The 23614-nt window shown below is 28.7% G+C and overlaps 2 protein-coding genes across 2 annotated transcripts; one reads left to right on the plus strand and one right to left on the minus strand.

The window, feature by feature from the left end:
• The first annotated feature begins 1479 nt into the window (after window positions 1-1479).
• Window positions 1480-17368, plus strand: LOC113373918 (rho guanine nucleotide exchange factor 4-like). The gene is given in 13 exon segments (XM_026614185.1): window positions 1480-1535; window positions 1652-1760; window positions 3424-3546; window positions 5306-5546; window positions 8010-8173; window positions 9903-10091; window positions 11909-12220; window positions 15542-15689; window positions 15692-15775; window positions 15938-16065; window positions 16145-16273; window positions 16337-16640; window positions 17122-17368. Coding segments are annotated over 13 exon segments (2139 nt in total). The 3' UTR covers window positions 17274-17368.
• A 1698-nt stretch (window positions 17369-19066) lies between these two features.
• LOC113373919 (histone-lysine N-methyltransferase SUV39H2-like) lies at window positions 19067-21182 on the minus strand. The gene is made up of 3 exons (XM_026614186.1): window positions 20892-21182; window positions 19459-20820; window positions 19067-19275 (listed from the first exon to the last, which is right to left on the minus strand). The coding sequence occupies exons 1-3, from the start codon at window positions 20944-20946 to the stop codon at window positions 19190-19192; spliced, it is 1503 nt and encodes a 500-aa protein (XP_026469971.1). The 5' UTR covers window positions 20947-21182; the 3' UTR covers window positions 19067-19189.
• Between the last annotated feature and the right edge of the window lie 2432 nt (window positions 21183-23614).

A 23614-nucleotide genomic window follows, 5' to 3' on the forward strand; every position in this document is an offset into this window, starting at 1 on the left:
AAAATAGCGTATAACAATGATATCCTTTAAGAGATTTTCATTTATATTTTCTTAATTTTCAACGCTTAATATCATTACAAAGTCGTTTTATTCCCATGTAATTCTTTATTTTCTTTCTTCTAAACTAAAAAAAATATTGTTCTAAGATTTACACGTAATATATAAATCTATAGATTATCTATATAAATAGATGATACTAATTAACAAAATAGCGTATAACAATAATATAATTTTAGTGATTTTTATTTCGATTTTCTTAATTTTCAGTGCAAAACATTGATAATATCATTACAAAGTCCCTTTATCCCCATGTATTTTTTTATTTTCCTTTAAGCTAAAAAAATATCGTTCTAATATTTTACAAATATAATAGACCCATATATTATATATTGATTTTAAGAACTGATATGTGTATATTTCTCTATGAAACGTATATTTCTTACGTACCAAAGTCGTACAGAATATAAAATATAGACATAAATCTATATTCCTCAAAAAATCAGCATAATTTGATGAAGATAGGATGCGTACAGGGATAAATCTATTTACCGAACATAATATAATCTCAAAATTTCCATATATTTGCTACAAGGGTTTATTATAATAAAAAATAACTTTAATTGAATTATTATGAGATATGCTGTAATAATTTATAATCTTTAATTGAATTATTTTGAGTTTCTATTGAATTATTAAACAATTCGAAAACTGAAATTAAAACAATGTGTCAAGTTTTTAATATAAATTGCAACATTTTAATATAAATTATTTATAAGTAATAAAGGATCAAAAGTTTATTAAAAAACGGGTCAGGTGTTCATAATTTTTATAGTTTTCAATAATCGTATTTGATGATAGTTATTTAACACGGTAATCGCCACGACAATTTCAGAAAAAAATGCACAAGGTATCATTATTAAAGGAAACTTAATGTATCAAACAAAATTTTTTTTGCCGAAAGTCCTGGCAAAGCACTATTTTTATGTCATACATATATGACTAACTTGGCCCTAGTAACTTGGCTACTATTTTTTTTTCTTTTACCAAATTGCATATGTCAGACTAAGATGTTGCTTATGACTGACATGGAGATTATCATGAGAAAAGACAAAAACATACCAAATTGTTTTGAATTAAATCGGTCTATTTGTTTTCGAGTTCTGTGGCGATTGAATTATATCTAAAAATACATTCGTTTAATGAAAATATTTTTAATTGGATATACTTTTGTTTGATTGGAAATTGGAATAATATTTTCTATTTAAATTCAATATCTACAAGCCAATATTATTTGAAAATCGAACGAATAAAAAAGAAGAATAAAAGAGGGAGAAAATCTTTTTCTTTAATAGAATCACAATTGTTGACCAGTTAATTTTTAATGCCCAAACGAAGAGGACGAATAACTTAACGACGTGATTTATTAATTAATATGATGATCTTTAACATTTATGTCAAGTTGTTTTTTTATTAAATACGATGATATTAATCAACATAAATTATAATTTGTGGCTTTGCAAAGTTGTGGCAGCTATGTAACTATATCCTTCGAATGTGGCACTGTATTTTGAGTATTATAATTAATTATATTATTTACTTCAAGTAAATAATTTAATTTATATATATATATATATAAATATTAATTTTTTAGATTTGGTCCTTTGGTTTGGCGAGCCAGTAAAGAGAGGAAAAAGACAAAAGCTCAACGAAGCGCCAAGTGCAATAGTGGTGACAGTGGAATTCAAATCGAACCAAGCGAAGTAAATATTTTATTGATTTATATTTAATAATAAAAAATAGCAGTCTGCCCGAGGCAGGTCCATGGTATGAGAGAACCACAAATCAAAAATTTCTCTTCCTTCCCTTGTTCCTTATTCCCATTACCATTCTGCAACCATTGATTACTTTTTATTCTTTTTTATGTACATATTTTCCTGTTCAAATTTCTCCTATGCGTTTCAGTTTCCCATATCTTTTCTTCTCGCATAAGTCACCAAACATCAGCATTCTTCTTCTTACTAATGCTTTTAGTTATTTTGCTTTACCTTAGACGACCTCATGTAGAAGGCACTTTATTGGCAAAATGGGTCCGATCTAATTTTCTTTTCTTTTACTGATCGTGCTCTGCAGAGTTCTTCTTCGTCCATTTTCTCAGTATGTTTTTGTTTGTTACCTTATCGGCCCACTTCATGTTCCTCCTTCTTCTCTAGCACTACATTTCAAAACCATCCTGATAGTTTTTATTGGCCTTTTGAGACTCCATGTCTCCGATCCATACAGAGCTGCAGACATAACACTTTTTAGTCTCTTCCGCAAATTGAGACTCAGTCTGCTCGTCAGTAGGTTTCTGTTCCTGGTAAATGCCGCCTTGGCGCTTGCAATCCTTGCCCTGATCTCTCTTCTAATTTTATGCTTATTAGAAATACAAACTTCATATTTCTTATTTCCATATGCGTTTAAAATTATATTTAAATTACTCAATTCTGATTTTTAGAACGATTATTAATATATATTTAATACATGTAATACATTGCACTACGAAAATTTGAGACGCATTTTATTGCAAATATTGGTTTTCTTCTACCATTGGCATTTCAATATTTGGCAGAATTTTTGTAAGCCCATAAAAACCATAAGATATATATTAAACTAAAGTTTGAAGAAAATATGAGACTCATTTTCTTGCAAATATTGGTTTTCTTCTACCATTGGCATTTAAATATTTGACAGAATTTTTGTAATGCCTATAAAAACCATGAGATATATATTAAACTAAAGTTTGAAGAAAATATGAGACTCATTTTATTGCAAATATTGGTTTTCTTCTACCATTGGCATTTAAATATTTGGCAGAATTTTTGTAATGCCCATAAAAACCATAAGATAAATATTAAACTTTATATTTTGACTATGTAAATTCTTTGTGTGGTGGTACAAAATGTATTTCCCTGACGAAACTTGGAGCTGCGCCCGAATTTTGTAACAGCATAAATGCAATAAATATATTTTAAGTTTAATAGCTTAGTATATAATATTGTTTTGTATAAGGTATGAAAAACATGAGACCGTAACATTTTAAATTAACTACTAATATTTATCCAGGACTTGCATCTCCAGACAGGACTCTGAGAAATGGTAACTATGCATCCTGTGGTAATAATTGATTAGTATAAACTTTAAATTATTCTTAATTTTTTTATTGTTTTATTGATGAATGTTATATTTTATATATAGTGCCCATGTATAAAATACAGGTTCACTCTTAGACCTTTATACAGAAAATAAAGTTCATCAGCACTTTAAAATTAGTTTCGCAAACTTCGTGTAGGGAGTTGCAAGTCATGCATGTTTGATTAAATTCGAAATAATGTATGGATATATTTTTATGACGGCTTAATATAATGTTTTCCTGAAATATTTTAGCTCGGAAGTTGTTCTGTGGGAGTCGATAGCTGTGATGAAGGCTGTGCGCCAGATAGTTTGACAGATTCTGGCAATGTCAGAACAAATTCGGATACGACAAGGGCTCTTTTCGAGAGATTAAAGGTAACGAGGATAATTATTCTAAAATAATTTTAACTTTATAAATGAATTAATATTTGCATTGATCTGACCTATTATTATATTATTATTAGAATAAATTAACTGAATAAATATTAGTCTGAATTGTAAGTTGCCTATTATTTTTATTGCAAATAATTTGTGCAAGCCATATTAACTTCCCGAAAGAGTTTATGTTTTCATCAAAAAATCCGATTCGCTAATTTTATGTTTTCTCGACGTTTCAAGCCATTCTGAATAGAATGAGACCAAATGTGGAAAAAGTATGTATGTGTATGTGAACAGATTTTTTGCCGTAAATCGACGTTTTCTCAAAAACGGCTGGACTGATCTCAAAATTTTAAGTCATTCGATGTATCCCGTTGAGGACTAGAGTTTATCAATTATTGAGCGACGATCAGCCAAACCGTTTCTTTGTAAATTACACGTTTTAACCCGCAATTCACAATCGATTTTGAAAATTCAAAAACTGTTCGAAAGATATTGGTTGGCAATCGTGCTGATTAGTTTTTGGTAAAGATCGGCCGGGCCGTTTTCTTGTAATGTGTTAAAAAAAAATTTTTCGACGATTTTTATGATTTTTTTTGACGGTAGATACCATACTCTTATAGATCATACTAAAATATTACGGCCCTCCGACAAGTCGTTTAGTTTTAAAAATTCTTCAAAATTTGCAAAAATTAATATCGTTTTTTTTTGGCATTTGTCAAAATTAAACCTTTCATTGACGTTTTCTCAAAAACGCCTGAACCGATTTCAGAAATTTAAAAGCCATTTGATTTATCTCAATGAAGACTATCGTTTGTTAAGTTTGTGCGGTGATTTGCCAAGCCGTTTCTCTGTAATTTGGAAAAAAGTGTTAGAATTTTCGTCCACATTTAAGCTCATACTACCGAAACGATTTTAAAAAATCAAAAACTGTTCGAAAGATATTAGTTGGGAATGATACTGATTAGTTTTAGGTGAAAATCTACCGAGCCGTTTTCTTGTAATTAAGTGTTGAAAAAAAAATTTAAGCCGATTTTCATGGAACTTTTTTCGGCGATATATATCATGGTCTTATAGAACTTACTGAAATATTAAGGCCTTACGACAAGTAGTTTAATTTTAAAAATTCATCAAAGTTTGAGAAAATGAGTAGTCTTTTTAATATTTGTTAAAATTAAAATTAGACGATTTACTTGGTATAATGATAGAGTACTTGATCTTAATGAACATACTAAACCATTAAAGTCCTACGGAAACTGGTTCAATTACAAAAATTGTTGATTTTTGAAAATTTGCTTTTAGAAAATACTCCGAATTAACGTGATCGTTCGTGTTCAATTTGTGTAATAAATCGTCTCGGAGTGCTTTCAATCACATATAAATTAATTCATATTTTATTGATTATGTCGATTATTTACACATATCGGGAAGTTCATGTAACTTGCCTCAAGGCAAAATACCAATATCAACTAGTTTCGAAAATGATTTTTAGATCGATTTTATAGGCCTTGTGTAAAATTGTTCCACAAATCAAAAAATTCTCTTGTTTTTGCCAGAAATGAAATGTATAGATAAGTACTCAAAATGCACACGTGGGTTTAATATATAAAAAATGTGGCGGATTCCACTGACATTTTTAACAAGGACTTCTGCACAAAAAGCGAAGGCATTTTAAAAACTTAATCTTTACTATTGTTTTGTATCCATCTCATAAATCTGTCATAACAATATTCTCAAAGTTTATTTTATCTTCCAGGTTGAACTCACTAAAGGAAATCGTCATCCCAACGTACGACGAGCTCATTCTGATATTAGCAGCTCAAGCAGTGGTGGTCAAAGGTTACTCCAGTGGAGTGCTAGTAGGAAATTCCAGGGACCAAGTACGCCCCTTAGACCGCACTTCGGTTCACTTCGTGCACGTCGGATGAGGAGGTCTTTGAGTCAGTGCGATATTGACAAATATGACAGCCCGCATCTTCGTAGGAAAAATAAATTAGGTATGTGTGATGGTTTAGATTTATAATGATAATGATTGACACATTTTTATAAGATAGTAGAAAATGTTAATAAGATTTATATTTAAAAAAAATAAATAAAAGTGATGGATACGTCCTATATCAAAGGCAAACTTTGTCAACATCAATTTTAATTAATATTTTGACCATATAATAAGAAAACAATACGTTGTTAGGCCAATGTGGAAAGTTGGTGTATTAGAGAATGACCAGCTTTGGAAATTGAAGGGTTGCATTTTACATTTTTTAATAGCATATGTGTTGAATATTAATGTAATTTGTTACAAAACGGACAAATTTTTATTGAATTTATCATTAATAGTTCAATACAATTATATAAAACATAATGTTTTTTTTCCAAATGTTACTACCATCTAGGTTGTACATTGTACATATTCATAATTTATCTAACTATTTTTCAAGATGTATCTCACCATTTTTGTGTATTATAACACAAGTCTCTATAAACTAGAATGGCAAAATGGTTTTTCATTTACAATATTGTTCCATCATTATAAATAGGATGTTAATGATGATTGATCGTAAGCACGTAAAATATTATTACGGGTTTTAGGAAAATCTTTATGAATAAGATAATCTATTAATATTTAGCCTCACTTATTTTTTAACCCTTTCTTCTCGCGAATTGCGAGATTTATATGCATTTTGCGGCGACATGCAAGTGGAAAGGATTAATTGCCGAAGGAGAAGTTCATGTTTTCATCGAAATCCGACTTGCTAATTTCATGTTTTCTCAACGTCTCAAATCCTTTCGAACTGCTTGAGATCAATTTTGAAAAAATTATATGTGTGTGCGCCAAAATTTGAAACATTATTGAAGATTTTTCAAAAAAAAAACTGAACCGATTTCCAAAGTTTGAACGCTTTTTTAAGAAATTTATTAGGGGCTCGCGTTAATTAGTTTTGCGAAACATGAACCGAATTTTAAAATTGAAAAGAATTTCTAAAAATATCAATGCTGCTAGTTTCTCGGTTCTGGTTTGTGTATTTGTTATTAATTATTGAAAATAAAATTTAACTAACATCCTAAAATATTATAGGCCTGCAAAAAGTGTGTTAATTATAAAGAGTGGAACAATGTGCTGTGTTATAATTTCAACATTCTATCGCCACAAGAAAAAAACTAGCTCAATCTCAAAGTTCTCGTTCTTATTCTCAAGTTTGTAACTTTCCTTAAGCAAAATGCTACTTACGTCTTATTTACAATATAAATTAATGACCAGAAATTAATACGCAATATCATTATTGCTTTTTAACTTTCCATAGGGTAAGTTATTGTAATCGTCCAAAAATCGAAATTGAAAATTTTTGCATTTCTCGACGTTTTGAAGGTTTCTGAACATTTTGGCATACCGCAGAAAAAATGGATGAGTGTGTGTGTGTATGTATGTATGGATACAATTTTCCAGCCACGCTTTCGGGCGCACGGATCAACCGATTTGAATGGTTTAAAAAACATTCGATTCCTATTGATAGGGAGATGAGCTGATTAGTATTTGGCAAAGGCAGGTCCAGCAGTTACGGAGATAAAGAGCAAAGAGTGCAGAAAATAGAAATCGAGTTTTTGCGAGAACGGAGCATCCGATTTGAATGATCTAAAAAACATTCAATTAGTAATGATTGGGAGAAGTGTTTATTAGTTTTTGGCAAAGGCAGACCCTGCCATTTCGAAGATATGGAGCTAAATGTGTAAAAAATGGCAGTTTTTGAGAAAACTAAGCGTCCGATTTAAATGATTCAAAGAACTTTATGCTTGTCTTAACAAAATAATTGATTTTTTTTTCAAAAAAAAAAAATTTGTGTATCGATTATAATTCAGATTTTAATTTTAATTCTGACTATAGTTCTAATATACTTTAAACAAATAATTTCAACTGTGCAATTCAGTTTATATAATTCTTATAAATATTAGACAATGTTACGATATTAATAATAATCTATTTGAAAACATTCAGTATTCCTCTAACATTTCGTTACGGTACGGGAAGTTCCAGCAATTTGCCTTAAGGCACGATGCCATACACCCCACTAGTTTAATTTCATTTTGCGTAACCATAATGCTAAATCATCTCAATATATTTTTCATTGATAAATAACGCTTAATCATAGATTTTATAATAAATATACATAAATCAAATATTTATGATTAATTTGAATAATCAATCAATTTTGTTTTTTTTTTGTTTACACATTTTTAAATGTAGTCTAAATATATAATTATTAATAATATTTCCTTCCGGCAAAATTATAAACATCCTCACCATATTTTTCATCAACACAAATGTATATTTTTTCCACATTTTTTAAACAGACTTTATCAACTTTTCTAAATTCAATAAACGTAAATGATGTATATTTTTATTAGTGGATAAGATATCGGATTTATTCACCATGAGAATTGAAAAATATTTACCTTTTCAACAGTAACGAATCAAAATACAGACGAAGAAAGAACTTCGGAAGATGAATGTGTCAGCGATTCTGGTTCGTCACTAAGCCATACGGATTTACTAGTCATGCACGCGACGAACGTGCAGGATTCTCAGGACTCCAGTTGTCCAGATTGCGAGGAATGTTGTCAAGCACAGGTGAGTTAATCGATAATTTGAACAATTTTTATTAGAAATATTATATAGTTTCTATTTTTTACTTCGCTATTGTTAGTTAATTTTATTTGATATCACCGTCAATATTCTGCTCAATAATAAACTAATAGTTTCAGATATAAATGTCATTCAGGTTTATTATGTTATACATCGTATTTTGTTTTAATTGTAATTTCAATTATTATTATTATCAGTATTATTTTCAATATTATTATATTATCAGTATTATTGTCAATATCATTAACTTCCCGTAGGGTAAGTTATTGTAATGGGCCGAAAATCGAAATTGAAAATGTTCTAAAAAAACATTCAATTAGTAATGATCGGGAAAAGTGTTTATCAAATTTTGGCAAAGGCACGCCCAGCCATTTCGAAGATACGAAGCTAAATGTGCAAAAAATCACAGTTTTTGGGAGAACTAAGCGTTCGATTTAAATGATTCAAAGAACTTTTTGATTGTCTCAACAAAATAATTGATTTTGGAAAAAAAAATTTTGTTTCAACTTTTTCTTTCAATTTTTTTTTTCAAAAAAAAATTTGTTTGGTATATCGAAAATAATTCAAATTTTATTTTTAATTCTGACTAAAGTTCTAATATACTTTGAACAAATAATTTCAACTTTGCAATTCAGTTTATAAAATTCTTATAAATATTGGACAATGTTACAATATTAATAATCTATTTCAAAACATTCAGTATGCCTCGAACATTTCGTTACGGTACGGGAAGTTCCAGCAATTTTCCTTAAGGCACGATGCCATACACCCAACTGGTTTTTTACTATATCATATTCATGAATGTTATTTTCAGTAGTTAAAAAAGTTCTATTTCGTGATTTAGTTACTTGATGCTGTTAATTGAGGATTTATTGCGTTTTTATTTGTCTTGTATTTATAGCACATTTATATTGTTTAATGGCAATAATAACTAAGCGTAATTAATTTGTATTTTTATTCATTTAATATAAATATTATTTATAAAATTAATTAACAATATATTGTGTTAGATCATTTTATACGATGTTTAAGTGACCAACAACATATTTTTGTAACTTTTTATTTTATGTCGGATTCAAATTCGAGATAGAATCTTACAGAAGAGGGGCAGTTAGATTAATAACTTAAGCATGATTTTTAAAATTATTTTTTAGAATAATAATACTATTTTGGTATATAATGAATATCAGTTTTTTTGTAAAAATAATTCTAGCTGAAATATATTTGAAATGAATATTGAAAATAGAATCCTTTTAAAAAATTCAAGGCAATACGGTACAAATATTGCTTTTGTTCTTATTAAAGAAAAAGCAGGATGAAAATTGGGCCGATTTACATTACGACCTCATAATTTAGCATATAATTTCTTATAATAATTGAAATATGTTGTATTAAGATACTGAAATTCATGTTAACTAAAATATATAAATATTTGATGCCTACATTTTTATGAAATATGAAATTAGTTATTTGAGCCATGTGCATGAAAAGCCAATATATTTGATTGTTATAATTTTAAGATTGGTTTTGTTTGAACGAATCAATGTTTAAATTAAAATTTACCTAACTCGTTTATTGCTCAACTTAAAATGAAATCAGTATTAGAATACAATTTAGTACTGCGAATCAAAGTTTAATAAATTTATTTGAATAATTTGAATAATTAATTAACTATTTATATAAATTTAAAATTAATTTATTATTACTACTCCAGGATGCCTGTTCGGATCCCGTATGCCAGGGCATATGGGGAGAAGCAGTCTGGGACCATGTAGCAATGGACCCCAAAGAATTGGCGTTGAAAGCTGGTCAGTCGGTTCTAATTCTTGATCAGAGGGACAACGACTGGTGGTGGGGCCAAGCTGATAGGAAAACAGGGTGGTTTCCTGCTGCTTTTGTTAGGGTAAGTATTAAGAAATTATCTTTAAGTATACTTATTTATAGTTAGAACTTCTTTAGTTTCAATGGCACTGCATACCTTAGTTTTAAGACCAATTATATACAAAACTTTAAAGTTAAATTTACAATATTTAGATCTTAATCTACGTTTACCCAATTATTTATCAAAAATCAAAATGATGAAAATTAGCTGTCATCTTTCAAAGTTTACTTAAAATGTTTAAATTTGAAAAATTGCATTGCGGTTTCTCCTACAAAAATTTCTATAATCGATAAATTCTTTTTCTTAATTATTTCTCAAAGAAACTTTTTTTCCTATTTATCAGTGCTAGAAACAATTTTATACAATATTTTTTAAGCAAAATAGACGATTCATTAAAAATATGTTTTAACCAAAAAACTGGTTTGATTTGGTATGTATATAAATAACCAGAAAAATTGAAGAAATAGTAATTACTTTAAAAAAAAATAAGAGGATACACAGGAATATAATTTACACTCATAAAAATTCAATTGATTTTTAAACCTCTTATTCAGTAATGGAACAGCGCCTTCCGAATATAAAAAGAAAATTATATTATTTTCAAAATTATAACGACTGTGTAAGAATTAAACGCTTTCTAGTAATTTATGAAAAATGATTCTTTTTCAAATGGATAATATTTATCAATTATTTTAATGTATTCTTAACAGCATCATTTTTTCTCCAGAAAATCCGAATTGCTAATTTTGTGTTTTCTAGACGTTTCAAGTCATTCTTAATCCTTTGAGGCCAAATTTTTGGTCTTTCGTGATGTTTTCTCAAAAATAGCTTAACCGATTTTGAAAATTAAGAAACTGTTCAAAAGATATCATTTGAAAGTCTCTCATTAACTTTTTGACAATGTTTTCTCAAAAACAGTCGCACCAATTTTGAAAATTAGGAAACTGTTCAAAAGATAGCATTTGGAAATCGTGCTTATTAGTTTATGGCAAATATCGGTCAGGTCATTTTTTCATAGTTGATTATCAATAAAAATATTTTGATGATTTTAATGAAACTTTGTACGGTGATAGAGATCAGAACCTTATTGAACATACTAAAATATTAGAGGCCTACAACATGCCAAATTGTATTTGGCTGCGTTTTGGAATATATTACGTGTATGTAATATAATAGGGGCATGTTTGTTTTTCAATCATATGTCCATTTATCCACGTAACAATTTGTCAAAAATAACTAAAATGTTTGGAAAATTTGTCTAAATTGTAATAGTTCCTCATATTCTGAATACATAATTTATAAATTAATATATTGATTTCTTATTGATTAAATCGATTTACATGTGACTTGTATGAGTTGTTTATACATCCTGACTTAAAGCAAGATGCCTTTTCGGACGTCTTTTCGTTTTATTATATTGGCCATAAAGGTGACAAACTTCAGGGCATTAAGCTTTACACGGTTTGGTTGCTACCCTTGGTAGAGGGGGTAGCGAAGTATTTTAATTGAACTAGTTGTACACTTCAAAATGTAAAGTCCGCTTAACAACATGTAAAAAACCAATTAAAATAAATATATCTTCTTTCATTATAACTTAGTAACAAATCAGTAATTGTAATTAGAACTGCAACAAATACATAATATACAAACAAATCAGTGTTTAATACAGTCCACAGCAACAAGGGTTATATTATAAACCATAACCTGAATTATCGAAGGAGAGTTTTAATAAATTCTATAACTACGTAACAAAAGTACAATGCCATTTGTACCTAGATTAATCTAAATTAAATCTTTATGTCTATATTTGTTATATTTATTCATAAAATCGTTTTCAGCTTCTCGTTTCCCAAGATTTGCCTACACAAACTCTATCAACACCTCGACATGAAACGATCAGATCTAATGTTATATTGGAACTCATTCATACCGAAAGAGATTTCGTAAATATAATGACAGACGTCGCCGATGGGTATATGGCGGAGTGCAAACGTCGACCAGATATGTTCACACAAGAACAAATAAATAATATATTTAGCAATTTGGAAGAACTTTTAGCATTTCAAAGGACGTTTTTGAATGATTTGGAAAAATCCATTGTGTGGGAAACGCCACATACTAGCTGCGTCGGGGAAGTGTTTCTCAATAATGTAAGTATTACTAATCAATAATATACTGCTTATAAATTTATTGGATATTTTGAAAACTCTTCTAGATTTTAACTTTCCGTAGGGTAAGTTATAGTAATCGCAAAAAAATCGAAAGTGAAAATTTTTATATATCTTTACGTTTCAAAGGTTTCTGAATATTTTGGCATAACTTAGAAATAATGGATGTATGTGTGTGTATATATGTATGTTTGGATACAATTTTTAACTTCCCGTAGAGGAAGTTATAGTAATCGCAAAAAAATCGAAAATGAATTTTTTTATATATCTTTACGTTTCAGAGGTTTCTGAATATTTTGGCAGTCCTTAGAATAAATGGATGTATGTGTGTGTGTGCGTGTATGTGTGTGTGTTTGGATACAAATTTTTGTCGACGATTTCGGGAACACCGATCAACCGATTTAAATAATTCAAAAAATATTTTACTTGACAAGATGAAGAATTGATCAAATTTTCATGAATGCAGGTCTAGCGGTTTCGGAGATCTTATGAAAAAAGTAAAAAAAATGCCATTGGGTGGTCAAAAATGACCATTAGAGATATGCACATCAAATTATCAGATATTTTATAGAGATTTTAACAATAAGTATAAATTTTGTTTACATTTCTATGGGTTCCGTACCAATGTTTATCCGTTAGACGGCGACGCGGCGCTTACGCGCTTCGATATTTCGATATGCAGTTAAAGCAGTACGATTGCTTTGAAAAAAGTTCAGAATTTCCAAAATAAAAAAAACATTTTGTTTCAAAAAGTCTTTTTTTCAAATGCCATGCGCACCACTAGTTCGTCCACGATTTCGGGCGCACGGATCCACCAATTTGAATGTTTCGAAGATGCAGAGCAAAAAGTTCCAAGGGTAGTTCAGTTTTTGAGACAACGTAATGCCCGTTTGGAATTTTTCAAAAAATATTTAACTCGTATTGACGAAATAAAGAAGTGATTATTTTTGGGAAAGTAGGTTGAGCGGTTTCGGAGATACAGAAAAAAAGTAAAAACATTGTATTTGTAAACATATGTACATCAAATTATTAGATATTTCGCAAAGATTTAAAAAATGTGTAAATTTTGTTAGTTTTTTTGGGTTCCATACTAAGATTTTTAATTTTTAAAGTTTACTTATACGGTTCCAACAATTTTTTTTTATTTTCTAAATTATGCAAAGTTTTATACTTTAAATACAAATTGTAAACTTACAATTCAATTTAAAAGTGTATATATTTCATATCCGTTATTCTAAAATATACATATATCCTCAGATGGATTTATTCGATATATTCTTTTAGTGTGAACATTCTTAAGTGTTCTGAGCGATAAGATCGTCAGAGTATATATTTCATGAACAATAAAATATATAGTAATTATAATTATTTATTTAAAAATGTTTAAAACAAACCCCCAAAAGAAGATTTGAGATAGAACATATAAAAAATGCTTAAGATTTGAGGTGAAAAGAATAACTTTTCTCGCATATGCTCTTAAATAAAGTTAATAAAACGTAGTAATTATTTTGGTTATTTTCTAATAACTTGAACTGTTACAATTCGGTCAATATAAATGAACCTATAATATTGTTACATATATTAATTAATATAAACAATTTAAAAAAATCATTTATCCCATTAAATAGGATAATGGAGGTGTTTTATGCAAGAACAACATGAGAGTCAAAATATTGCGAAAAGGGGAATAAAAATATAATAAAACTATTTAACAAATAAATTAAATATGAAAAAAATAATTTGCTGTCATAATATAAATGTTAAAATTCCGAATATAAAGATATATTGAAATCAACTCATGGCTCTAAAAAGTGTTACAATTTAAAAAAATATATTGTATTTTTTTAATTCTCATATATTTTAGCATTATGGATGCTTAACAAATTTAATAATATATTGGTATATTTTAAATGAATAATTTAATGTTTTTTAATAAAGACTATGGAACCTGTAAAATATGCATATTGTATTTATACTTTGTATAAATAATACACATTTAAAATGTAACATTTTCATATTCTTCATATAAAAACCATTGTTATATTTAGATAGATACGAAAGATAGATTATTATATTTATAAGCATTTTGATATGTATATTTTGGATGTGTTATAACTAACTCAAATTTTGACAGCTAAAACACACGTTTTTATTTAATATAAATAAAACACACGTGTTGTAATGTCTTTTTCTAGGTTAAATATTAATATAATTAATATTATAAAATACGATTTATTCGATTCCTTTAGATTTCGATTAAAGTATATCCTTTATTATGAGTGGTCATGACGTTTCGCAAAACTTTAAACATAAGTCAAAATAATTAAAACAACTAATATGGATTTAAAAGAAACTTACCATTTAATTAATAATCACAAGTAATCACTTATCAAACAACACACATATTTTAACAAGATTTATAATTGAACAGGTTACAAATATTCGATAAAATTAAAAAGTAATGACATAAACTGACGGACCATTGTTTACGGTTAATAAATTACGGCGCCATTGTTTTGGAAAAACTGTTCTGAAGTTAGTCGACGAATGAAGAATATAAAATGTAGTGATGCCAACTTAATATGAATGTATTGAAAATTTTGTATTTTTTACTATTTTTATTTATTATTTTTACTATATTTTGGTTTCAATATGATTTTAATATAATATTATTTTTTTAATTAATGAATATATTATTCCCATATTGTCTAGCGATAATGGCATTATTTTTATTGACAATCAAACCATCAAACCTCACCTCACAAATTTATTATACTTGATATTCTTAAATACTGTTATCAACTGTTATACTGATAAATATAATAAGATTTATTTCAATCTATATTCATAAATATCAATAATAAATTTTATAAAAAAAATAAGAGATTCGAGAGTCCGACTTACCATTGAAACATTAAATCGATGGATAAACATGAAGCGTCTGCCACATTATACATACTTATATTATAATTTTATTTTTAATCACCTGATCGACTTTTTAAGGATTTTTGAACCCCCTTTCCTCTAGTTGATACGTGGTAATATTAAAATTAACCCCCATTACCCAACCAAGCATCACGTGTATTTTAGTTACGAGAAAAAAATGCAAAACTTTCGATTTTTATTTAGTTGGTTGGACTTTTTTGAAAAGAATCAGGTATAAAATAAATACACGTGACATCTTACCATATCCCTCCCTCCCCCACGTGATATTTTGTGATTTTTTGCCAAACCCGTCCCTCCGCGTAAAAAACTCATTTGATTAATGGACGCCCCCTAATTTATTCTGCCTTTTCTTTTTAGAAATCTGGTTTCCAATTATATTCGGAATATTGCAATACACATCCCATTGCAATTACAACATTACAAGCGGTTTTAACGTCACAACCTCACGCGCATTTTATGGAGGCATGCCGCCTATTGAGAGGCCTACCACCTCTTCCTTTAGGTGGCCATTATTAGCTCCTGTTCAAAGAATTTGCAAATATCCTTTGCAATTGGCCGAACTACTAAAATATACACCTGAAGAGCATAAAGGTAATGCATTTTTTTATTCAACCTGTTGTTTTATAGTTGGATGCATTATAGTTTCATATGAATTATTATTTATTTAGTGTTATCATATTTTTGCTCGCAATTTAGTCATTGTTGCACATTTTTTCATATTGTCTTATATCTTATAAACAAATTTATTTTTAGATTTCAAATATATACAAGAAGCACTAACTTGTATGAGAGGTGTAGCTATTTTAATTAATGAACGCAAAAGGAAAATGGAATCTTTAGAAAAACTAGCTGAATGGCAAAAACGAATTGATGGATGGGAGGTGAGTAAATAAAATTAGCTACTAACGTGAAACAAAATGATTTTAAATAAAAAATATATATTTACTAATTTATTAATAGGGGGAAGACTTAATAGAAAGAAGTTCTCAGCTCATCCATCAAGGAGAAGCAGTCAAAATGTCTACGAGCATGTGGTCATTTTCTGTCACACTATTTTTATTTGATCATCAAATCATTTATTGCAAAAAAGTAAGTTTTATCACTAAAAGTACCAATAACCATGATGGTGTATAAATTTAAAAATATTTTTAGGATATACTGAAACGAAACACATACATATATAAAGGACGAATTCTATTGGATGATACAGAATTTTTTGATGTCGTTGATGGAAAAGACATGCCATTAGGCATTTCTTCGAGGCATTGTTTCAGATTGTTTTCACATAAAGATAACAAATCGACAATATTTTATGTAAGATCGTCGAAAAGTAAACAGAAGTGGTTAGAGGCTTTAAAACAAGAGCGATTAATTATTGCTGATGACCAACAAGATTTTAAAATCACTCCACAAGTCAAGAGGCTGGCTTTGCTTGCCAGCTCAAAGGAGCCTGCAGGTATAACTAATTTCCTATTTAATAAATTCTTGTTTATGTCTCTATGAAATGTATATAATAGTCCACCAATAAAATAATTATGTTTAAAATCTCGACACAAAGCACTATTAAAAATAAATCAACGAATATTCTACTACATTGTTAAGAAAATACAATGATTTTTAATGAATATTTTGATCAAAGGAATGTTGTTCGCTTACACAAAATTGCATCTTGTTGTGGGTTTTTATATTGTTTTTATGGTGTATAATAAAATAATTTTAAAATTTATATATACCAATGGTGAATAAATGAATTTTAAAGTTTTATGATCAAGGCAGATGCAAGAATTTTTTTCGTAAAAAATATTTTTTTTTATCTAATAGTGTATAATCATTTTGATCAATAAGAATCGACCTAATGTCTCTGCAAAACCGAATTAATTTTATAAATTTGTTATAATTTATGTAATTTTTTTGTATGCATATATCTTTATCTGCAGGATTTATGAAATCATGCAATTCCACCGATTGCGAAAACATATCAATAGGACAAATGGTCGGCACATGGTTCAAACGTTCGAATAAGACTTCTTATAGACATAACGCACATCTATCAAGCAATGAAGAAAGCAGTCAAATTTCTAGTTCCTGAGAGTGGGAAAGTACTTTATTATAGATTCAATTATTTTATTAGGCAAAATAAAATGACCACCAGTATTTATTCAATATGTTAATTGTATAGCAGGATGTTAAAGAACTATTTACTATTAAAAAATTTGTTATGAGCATTTTTAGATAATAATCAGGTGGTAATCAGGAGTGTATCAAAATAATTTCATATTTGATAATACTTTATATTTTACCATTATATATTTAATTTTCTATGGACCACAGTTACTTCTCACAAGACTTCTCTCCAAATGCAAAGTTATCTTTTTTATATTAAAAAAGGAATTATAATTTTCAATAATATTTAAACTTGTTATTTAAAACATATATCTGAAAATTAGTGATACAGACAATTGTATGATACCCAGTTTGAAAGGTCACATTTTTCTACTACTGCGCTTGAATAAATTGAAAAAATCTTCTTGAATTGCCTTACTACAAATTTCTGCAAGAAATTTTCTAGTAAACAAATTGTGACTGTTTAAATTAATACATAAGTTACATCTAAATATTTATTTATATTCCAAGACCTCAAGATAATTTACATGAATATTAAAATGCTTTATTGTTGATTCAAATTAAATAGTATTTTAAATTTATGTATAAAAAATCAAAATGCACTCAATAATTATACCTCTGCTAAATTTAAAAAAAATATAGCTATCAGCCTGTTAAGCATTTAGCTGCAATGTCTCAGATTTATATAAAGTGGCAAATTGTACCTAATTCAAATAACATTGTTTTTTCCTTAAATAGAGCTTGAGTGTAATAATTAATTGTAAATATTGCAAACACTTATGTTTATAAGTGATTATATATTATATATATATATTTAAGTTATTGTAAAATATGTAATAAATACTTTAAACGAATGAATAGATATAGATGACAATAAACTCCATAAATTTTTAGTATTTCACAACATTGTTTACTTTATTGAAACACACACAGCATTTTATTTTTTATATATAAATGCATATTACATATTTTTAATTTTTAAACTGATTTATCAATAAATCTATAAAAGTATCATTAAAATTGTTCAAATTTAAATTAAAATTGATAAAAATATTGAATTCAATTTAAACAAATTAATATACACAACGTTTGCTAAAAATTAACTAATTCATACCAAGAATATGATATTCAACAAAACCTAAAATTTAACTATTCAAAAATTTAACATTTTAACAATTTGAATTTAAAATGCATATGAGTAAAGATAAAATCCAGTTCATCTCAAACATAAAATTGATTGCAAGGTTGAATTGTGACATTAATACAAATTCCTTGAAAGCATTATACATTTGAATTCTAAATTCATTCACACTTTCAGTAAATTTTTAATAAGATTTTTAACATACAATTCAGAATATCTAAAAAGATAAATTATATATCATAGCGTCACTTTGAAAATAAAACAACATTAAATAATCTCCAACCATCATCGAAAAGTATATCAAACTCATCAAAAGATCTTATAACAGATTTTGAATTTAATTTCAGTTTATTTTGTACAATTTTTTTTATATATTTTTGAATTTTTTTAGAGAACAATCTGACCAATGTCTATTATCTGATTGAACTGTTTATAATCCAAATACCTTTAAATAAATTTTATTAGCTATAAATTTTGAATATTCTATTATTTACTATAAAAATTTGAATTTGCTTATTATTTTCCTCAACACCTTTCTGTAAAGCAAATCTACAAAAAAATGAAATAGAACAGCAAAGAAATCTTATAGTTGTTCAGAATATTCAAATTAAATAAATAATTCTAATTATTCAAATAATTTTGTTTCATATTGTTACAGAGGAAAACTGCTAAACCATTGTTTTTAGAATTTTTTTTCGATTTAAATTAATTTATAAATAAACTATAGTACAATAATTTTATTAACAATACCGCAAAATCCTTCTACAACTTTTTGCTCCACATTTACAAAGCATGAACTTTGAGCTTTGGGAACAAGCATTTTCAGCTGGATCAGTATTGGACAATCCTATGCCGGCATCAGGTAAATCTAATGTATTTCCATAGTCTTTATTCAAGATATTGACAGAATCCAATATATCACATAAAGATTTAGTAAATTTAGTTGATGAAATATTATTATATAAGTTTTCAGCTGATATAACATTGTCTTCAATTGGTACATTGGCACTGAATTTGTAATCTATAGTGACTTCTTGTCCTTTTTCAATGTCTTCTAATGCGAATAGAGCCAAACGAGATAAATTTGGATCTAGGCAATCAACCCATACATTAACTACACAAAGATTTGGCTCACAAGAATGATTAATAAAATGGGATACATTTCCATATCTGTATGCATCGATTGTATAAGCTTCTGATGAAGGATTTAAATGATCCAAGTCAAACAAGTATGTAACGCCCATTTTATCATACAATTGTCCCCTTTGTTCAGCATCGTCAGATTTAATGATCTCCCCAACATATTCACAAACAAAATCACCAGCTTTTATATGTCGATCTGTTTTCACACCCCATCCGCACCCATTTGAGGTTTTGAAAATACAAAGTTTGTTAGTACGGCCTTTTTGTACAAGTCTGTTTTTACATTCAGGTCCACATTTACACTTCTTGTTGCATTCAAAAATATATATTCCAGTGTGTTTTAGACGTTTTTCAGCAAAATATGCATACTCCGATCCATGCAACTTGCCACAACAATTTGTCTTAAATCCACAAGGCATACAAGAGCAACCTATAGAGGGGTTGTTGGAAACTTTAACATCGTCAGCTGGTAGATTTTGTATAATATATGTAAAATCAGCAGGGGGTCCTTCAAAATCAACATTATTTATAACTCTTAGTTTTCCTTTAATATCTACCTCATTCATTTTATTTTCCCATTCTCTTAATGCTTCAATTTGGGACTTTCGTTTGTCTAAAAATATTTTTTTCTGCAACAAGCTTTGCACTCTTTGCAATACTTTAACATGATTTTTAGCTTTTGGATTTACAATAAGGCCTAATAAATAACTTTTTAGTAGTGTTTCATCTAATGTTACACCTGTGACTATAAATTCCTTTAAAGCACTGTCTGTGAACATGGGGCCTACCGCAAGCTCTTTGATCAGGACTTCAATTTCAGGTTCAAACTTAGTGTATTCGCTATCTAAAAAATTTTGTAGCGCTACAGAACAGTTCAGATTCTGCTGTGGTTCATATGTATTGTATTCCTCTCCCCAATATAACCATTTCACTTCGTATCTGGGAATGTTATTAAAAATTGTAACTGATCTAATAGCTTCTACTACATATTCTGACCTTTCTGGGTCAACCACAGAATATCTTCGTAGGTGAGTTCCTTTATCACTTTTTTTAGAAGCTGAGCTACCACTAGTTTGTGATGAAATTTTCACAGATTTTTTTTGCTCAACAGATATTGTTTCATTTTCTTTAACTGCTTGGGGAGAACATATAATGTTTCTTAAACTTCTGCGGTTAACTTTACTTACGTCGACATTATATTTTCGTAATATACGAGAAGATAAACGTTCTAAAAAAGTTATAACAAATTAGAAATAGGTAGGATAAAGTGATAAATAAATTTCATTTATATAAAATTACCTAGTTTCACACAAAGAATACTATCTTTACGATATTTTCTTCTTACCCTTGGCATCGTTAAAAATCTTAGGTTATTTTCAAATTATGTATTAAAACTATGTAATAACTATTTCATCTATAAATTCGTACTATATTGTTAAAAAATAATATTGAAAAATAATCTTGTGCATTATGTAAACATATATGCTACGGTAATATAGCAGTTGTCAAGTTTTGGCGCGGTTTTGAGTCGGTGAGTTCTGTTCTACTCAATTCTTGTAACCACGTATGAGAAAACTGACGCCTGAAGTTTTAAATTCAACCGTCTTTTCGAATGACATATCGAAGAAACAGAGACGCCTTGTGTGCGAAAGGGACTGCATATGTTTAGTCTTCACCTTCACACTTATTAACTTCCCGAAGGAGAAGTTTATGTTTTCATCAAAAAACCCGATTCGCTAATTTTATGTTTTCTCGACGTTTCAAGCCATTCTGAATCGAATGAGACCAAATTTGGAAAAGTAGTGTGTGTGTGTGTGTGTGTGTGTGTGTGTGAACAGATTTTTTGCCGTAAATCGACGTTTTCTCGAAAACGGCTGGGTCGATTTCAAAAATTTAAAAGCCATTCGATGTATCTCGACGAGAACTATTGTTTGTCAGTTTTGTGCGACGATCGGCCAAGCCGTTTCTTCATAAATGGCAAAAAAGTGAAAAATTTTTCGTCTACGTTTTAGCCCGCAATTCTGAATCGATTTTGAAAATTCAAAAACCGTTCGAAAGATATTGGTTGGGAATCGTGCTGATTAGTTTTTGGTAGAGATCGGCCGAGCCGTTTTCTTGTAATAAAGTTTTTAAAAAAAAAATTTCGACGATTTTTATGATTATTTTTTTGACGATAGATACCATAGTCTTCTAGATCATACTAAAATATTACGGCCCTACGACAACTGGTTCAGCTTTAAAAATTCGTCAAAGTTTGCAAAAATCAGTATGGTCTTTTTGGCATTTGTCAAAATTAGACTTTGATCGACGTTTTCTCAAAAACGCCTGAACCGATTTAGAAATTTAAAAGCCATTTGATGTATTTCGTGGAGGACTATCGTTTGTCAGTTTTGTGCAACGATCTGCCAAGCCGTTTCTTTGTAATTTGAAAAAAACTTTTCGTCCACATTTAAGCTCATCCTACCGAACGATTTAAAAAATCAAAAACTGTTCGAAAGATATTAGTTGGGAATGATACTGATTAATTTTAGGTGAAAATCTACCGAGCCGTTTTCTTGTAATTAACTGTTGAAAAAAAGTGTTAAATTTTCGTCGACATTTAAGCTCATCCTACCGAACCGATTTTAAAATATCAAAAAAACTTTCGAAGTTATTAGTTGGGAATGGTACTGATTAATTTTAGGTGAAAAATCACCGAGCCGTTTTCTTGTAATTAACTGTTGAAAAAAAAATTTAAGCCGATTTTCATGTAAATTTTTTTTGGCGATATACATCATGGTTATAGAACTTACTGTAATATTATGGCCTAACGACAAGTAGTTTAATTTTAAAAATTCGTCAAAGTTTGCTAAAATTATTATCGTTTTTTTTTAAAGTAGGATTAATGAAGTATATTATTTACACATTTTTTATTAAGTCGATTATTACACATTTCGGGAAGTTCATGTAACTTGCCTCAAGGCTAAATACCAACCAACTAGTCTTTTATATATGTGTGTGACTAGAAAGAAGATAAATGCAATTGGAAAATGCTTGGAATCGTAACATGATTTCTGAGTCAGGTAACCTTATCTTTGAAACATGAATAAGAAACTAGTGGGGTGAATGGCATCGTGCCTTAAGGCAAATTGCTGGAACTTTCCGTACCGTAATTAAAATTCTTGGTACGGAGCCCAAAATGTATACACATTATTAAAATCTCTACAAAATCTCTGATCATTTCATGTACATTTGACCGCCAAATGACATTTTTTTAACTTATTTTCATTGCGAGTCCATAACCGCAGGACCTGCCTTCCCAAAAATTCAATCAGTTCTTCAACTTGTCAATACAAGAAAAATCTTTTTTTAATTATTAAAATCGGATGCTCCGTTCTCTTAAGCGGCACGCCCCGTATCTTTGAAACGGCTAGACCTGCCTTCGCCAAAAACTAATCAGCACAACTCCTTATCAATATGAATCGAATGTTTTTTGAATCATTCAAATCGGTTGATTCGTGTTTTCGAAATCGTCGACGAAAAATTGTATCCGCACACACACACACACACTCATACATCCATTTTTTCTAAGATATGCCAAAATGTTCAGAAAATTTTGAAACGTAAAGTTATATAGAAGTTTTCATTCTCGATTTTTTTTGCCATTACTATAACTTACTTTACGAAAAGTTAATAAAATTAATTCCCATTATTGAAATCCATAAAAATATTATATAATTTGATGTGCATAACGCTAATTATCATTTTTGACCCCCAAATGGCATTTTTTCCCTTTTTTTGTTGGATCTTCGAAACGGCTAGATCTGCCTGCTGAATGTTTTTTGAATCATTCAAATCGGATGCCCCGTTCTCTCAAAAATTTAATTACCATTTTGGGCATTTTTGCCCGTATCTTCAGAACGGCTGAACTACCTTCGCCAAAAACTTATCAGCACGTCTCCTTATCAATATGAATCGAATGTTTTTTGAATCATTCAAATCGATTGATTCGTGTTTTCGAAATCGTCGACGAAAAATTGTAT

This window comes from Ctenocephalides felis, unplaced genomic scaffold, assembly GCF_003426905.1.
Source record: "Ctenocephalides felis isolate EL2017-DRISC unplaced genomic scaffold, ASM342690v1 CF-g0.4_SCAFFOLD_01604, whole genome shotgun sequence".
Lineage (NCBI taxonomy): Eukaryota > Metazoa > Arthropoda > Insecta > Siphonaptera > Pulicidae > Ctenocephalides > Ctenocephalides felis.

Excerpts from the sequence above, each read along its gene's own strand:
- LOC113373919 (XM_026614186.1), bottom strand. The coding sequence starts at position 20,946 with ATGCCAAGGGTAAGAAGAAAATATCGTAAAGATAGTATTCTTTGTGTG. Across the intron at positions 20,821-20,891 it reads TATTCTTTGTGTGAAACTAG|AACGTTTATCTTCTCGTATA; the intron begins GTAATTTTATAT and ends TAACTTTTTTAG. Across the intron at positions 19,276-19,458 it reads CACTATAGATTACAAATTCA|CTGAAAATGCTTGTTCCCAA; the intron begins GTGCCAATGTAC and ends ATACTGATCCAG.